Raw genomic sequence first — 4776 nt, 5'->3', positions numbered from 1 at the left:
AGACTCTTTGAGTCTCCTACCAGAGACACCACCAGTCATAAAATTATTGGCTTAGGAATGTGACAAAAACAAAAAAATCTCCATGAATTCAATGCTTCATGGGGTGCGTAATTGATAGAAAATAAGTATTTTTTGGGGGTGAACTACTCCTTTAAGTAAAAACAATTTAGTAGCCTACTTTTTCCACCACTGCATATAGGAGACATCACTTCTATTGTTACTGTAACTTCGAACTATGATGATGATGATGATCATCATCATCATCATCATCATCATCATCATCACCATCATCATCATCACCATCACCATCATCATCATCATCATCATCATCATTATTATTATTATTATTATTATTATTATTACACTTCGGTTTTGACTGCCTCCTTCTCTTTGTAGCATACTGTAGCAGCCTGGTGCCAGAGAGAAACATTGTCAATTCAATTCAATTCTGCTTTATTGGAATGAGAAAACAGACGTTTACATTGCCAAAGCAAAAATGAAACAAACCAACTGAAAATCTAAAATGTATGTAATATTAAAAGGAAATAAAGAGATGGGTCAAACAGAGTGACTTTGCATTAGAAAAACTAACTTAGAAAAAGAAAAAAAATGTGCATTTGCTGATAGAAGCAGGCCACATCTGGTCCCTTAGTATATATTTACAATGAAATGGTATTAAAATGTAACGGTGGTTAAGTTCATGTTATTCTCATTCTAGGCTCCCCTTAAATAATACAAATATTAATATCAATTGTAATGTAATATATACAGTGCATATTGGGTAGAATCACAAAGCAGTTGAATACACCCATCAACACACCAGCTTGATACATTGTGAAAATGATGATTTCAACACAGAACTCTTTCACAGATCCAATGGTTAGTTTGAGAACATGCATTGTCAAACCATCCTTTCGTAGGATCTCCATTCCAAAACACAGCACAGTCACAGTCGTCTTCTCCTTTGTCCTTGTTATCAGGCTGATCATTGGCCCAGTACCTGATGAAGTAGAAACATTGGACACATTACAATACTGTTTCCCCTCTAAATATTGTGTTTGTTAATCATGACCTCCAATTATATTCTAGATATTAGTTACAATTTAACTGGATAGTGATAGAAAATAGGTATCATTGTCATAATAACATTTAACACCATTTAGACAAAGGCAGCAAATATGTGAAATAGTTAAAATGTTAGTTGAAATAAAGAAAAGTTAAACGTAAGGTAAAGTCTTACTTTGGTGTGGTCAGTGTTGTTCCATCTACCCACATCCAGACTCCTTCTGTGTGTCTGTCATTCAAACCCAGCCACATGTTCTGGTCTCCGCCAGTAACTCTCTTAACAAAGTCCTGGACAGAAAAGGTGCTGGTTACTGAAGTTCAAACTGTACAGATGACAGATATGTTACAGCACGCACATGCACACGCGTGCGCACGTGCGCGCGCGCACGCGCACACACACACACACACACACACACACACACACACACACACACACACACACACACACACACACCTGTTTTTCTTCGCTGTTTATGACCATCAGATCTGATTGTCTGTTTCTACAGTATTGTCTGCTGGCATCCCAGGTTTTCATCTCGGTAGAGACGTAAGAATACACACCACCATCAAATGTAAATCCATATGATTCTAACAACAAAATAATAAAGTTAGCAACTGTTTGCTCATATTAATGGTAATTGATGAACAACATGATATAACAATTAATAAAAACAGCAATGTCTCACTGACCACAGAGTCTCCTCTTCAGGTCATCTCGCTCTTTAGTTGCATTGTTATATCTGGACTGTAGCTGGTCAAAACTGGACTGTAGCTGAACCTTCTGTTCAGTTACATTGTTATATCTGGACTGTAGCTGGTCAAAACTGGACTGTAGCTGATCCTTCTGTCCAGTTACATTGTTATATCTGGACTGTAGCTGGTCAAAACTGGACTGTATCTGACCCTTCTGTTCAGTTACATTGTTACATATGGACTGTAGGTTGTTTTTCTCTGTATTCAATTCATAATCTGCAAGAAGGAGAATCAACAAACTAATGAGCTTTACTGTACATACAACTTTGTTCTGATAATCTTCAATTGACGGTGAGACAAGGCCCTATTTTGGGGAACCAGTGTGAAGCTCAGTGAACGGTGTGGTTGGTGAGGCGTGGTGACAGATGTTTGGTATTTATTACACGGCTTGGTTGAATGCTTGATCCTTCCTGATTGTCCAATCACTAAATTTGATAGTCTGTTATCTTTCTATAATGACCGCTGCTATCTACTACTGCAGACAATGAACATGAATGGTTGTTGCCCTATTCAACAAGGCAGCTGTGCAAAACAAACACACAATACAGCTAAACAGTAGCTACACTAAAGACAGAAAAACATTCGAGGTGAGAAATTGTCAATGCAGTGACAATATAGACCTATACTGGACACACCTGGCATAGCTAATCTAATGAACTAGATCTTTCTTTACCATAAGCAATTGAATTATTTTACAATCAATTAAACAATTTTGTTGTTACATTTTATCAATGTATTAATTGCTTTATTAAATAGATGAGTAATAGCTGTGTGATAAGTGGAATCATTTGTGGTGTGCAGATCAAAATTTTGAAATAAACCCCTTCAGGATGATGAAGACCCTGTCTGTGTTTATTTCTCAACAATGACCGCTCACCATTCATTTATCTCCTGCTTATTGGACTAGAGAAGGGAGGAGTATTCACGGTTAGGTTAGATTGTACTGAACCGTAGGCGTATTATCAATGGGTTTGTTGCAGGTGGATTGAGTAACAATGACCTTTAGAGCAGGGCTAGAGGAGCACACTTGTTGTCGGAAGGTTCTTTAAGAATGCGACAAAATGGGGTGACTAATTGTTCGGGAAAAAAATGTGCATTGCAATGCAAAACTTGGCTATTTTTGATTTGTTTTGAAATATTTTTATTTTATGATAGAAGAAAATTGCAATATATCGCCTCGCTTACAATCTCGCAATATATTAAATTGTGACCTCTGTATCTGTAACTTGCATTACACAACCCTATTCAATATTGTGCATTGTGACATATAATAGTTTTGTGGGACATACATTTAACCTTTTTCACGTGTGGTTTAGAATGCATTTCAAAAGGTTAAAATGATGTTCTCCATCTTGAGGGAAGTCTATCTTAGTTTTGCCTCCGCCAACTAAAGTGTGCTGAAAATAGCAATGGACAAGTGTGCAATTTGCTATACGCCGGTCCGTCTAAGCAGGTGGATGAAGCATATCGTGCTGTGAGTCCCCAAAATACACGCAGGCAGGGAAAAACACAGCACTTTGCCTCCAGAAATGGTCAGTCCACCTTGAGTCCTGACTCAAAATAGAGGCCAAAATATTCCAATCAACAGCCATCAACACTACATTTGCGACACGCCGACACAAATACAACATGTAAAGATAGTGTTTAGAATGACACTCACACTTTATGACCAGGCCAATGATGACAGCCAATAGAAGACTCAACAGCACCAGACACACTGCAGCAGCTCTGGAATGATTGTTCTTTGACTGATCAGAGCCTGAAAAACATAAGACAAACCTATGAGGATATACTGCAGATGGTTTTAATAAGTTAATGATCCTTTATGACAGGTAACAAGTCATTTAACCCATTAAGACCTGAGGCCGATTCTAAAAAAAAAATCACTTTTTCGTGCCAAAGACCCACAAAATGAATGACAACCAGGGGCGACCATGCTTTTCCTGTGTCTGCCCCCAGGCTCTGGAATGATCTTCCCCTTCACATTCGATCCGCCCAGTCCTCTCAAGGTTTTAAATCCTTGCTTAAGACTCACTTTTTCGACTTGGCTTTTAATCACAGCCGAGCTTTAACTTGATCACCTCCTGTTTGTTTGATTGTTTGTTTGATTGTATTTGATTGTTTTGTTGCATTGACCTGTACAGCAATTTGGTTGTCTACAGTTTGTTTTTAATTGTGCTATATGAATACATTTTGATTTGATTTGATTTGAAAGTTCTTCCTTTGATGTGTCAAACTTATTGTGGTGTTCCAGATGTGTTAGTGAATCATTGTGGGATGTATTTGTACCTTCATTCTGCTCCTGTGCTGTGTTCTTCTGCACAGCATCCTGCTGTGTCCCAGGGTCAATGTCAAGGTCGTCTGCAGTGACATAGATGTCTACTAGCCTCTCTTCTCTCTCTCCTCTCTCCTCCATCTCCTGCTCCCTCTCTCCTCGGCCATAGCTGACCTTGTTTGTCAGGTCTGGTATGGCGTACACGTCCTCACTCATTCTGGTTCATCTTCAAACTATATTCGTTGCGCACTTGGTTGGAAAACAGAAAGAGGAAGAGGAAAGAGGAAGTTTACACATTGTTCAATATTCTAAAAATAAACTTCACACCCACAGGTTTCAGAAACGCTGAGAGAGGTCTCGGGTGTTTCCTGCTGTTGTGCGTTATTAAAAGTGTTATTTGAGAGTTCTGATGACTTAATTCTATCTATCTATCTATCTATCTTTCTATCTACCAGACTCACGATAAAAAGGAAGACAGTTGGGCATGGTGTTTGGGCTCTGGTTGGCTCCTACATCTATCTATCTATCTATCTATCTATCTATCTATCTATCTATCTATCTATCTATCTATCTATCTATCTATCTATCTATCTATCTATCTATCTATCTATCTATCTATCTATCTATTTTCATTTAGTTTTGCCCATTTGAGCAGAACTTAAATTGTCCAACATGTCCAATTT

At 38.1% G+C, this 4776-nt stretch overlaps 1 protein-coding gene across 1 annotated transcript; it reads right to left on the bottom strand.

Annotated features, from left to right (window-relative positions):
- Positions 1-549: 549 nt before the first annotated feature.
- Positions 550-4248, bottom strand: LOC311059170 (uncharacterized protein). Its single transcript, XM_084076852.1, has 6 exons — positions 4108-4248; positions 3479-3577; positions 1756-2034; positions 1520-1653; positions 1241-1353; positions 550-1000 (listed from the first exon to the last, which is right to left on the bottom strand). The coding sequence occupies exons 1-6, from the start codon at positions 4232-4234 to the stop codon at positions 850-852; spliced, it is 903 nt and encodes a 300-aa protein (XP_083932978.1). The 5' UTR covers positions 4235-4248; the 3' UTR covers positions 550-849.
- Between the last annotated feature and the right edge of the window lie 528 nt (positions 4249-4776).

This window comes from Gymnoscopelus microlampas, assembly GCF_963454915.1.
Source record: "Gymnoscopelus microlampas genome assembly, chromosome: 13".
In the NCBI taxonomy this organism is placed as follows: domain Eukaryota; kingdom Metazoa; phylum Chordata; class Actinopteri; order Myctophiformes; family Myctophidae; genus Gymnoscopelus; species Gymnoscopelus microlampas.
This window is presented reverse-complemented; position numbering and strand designations above follow the sequence as displayed.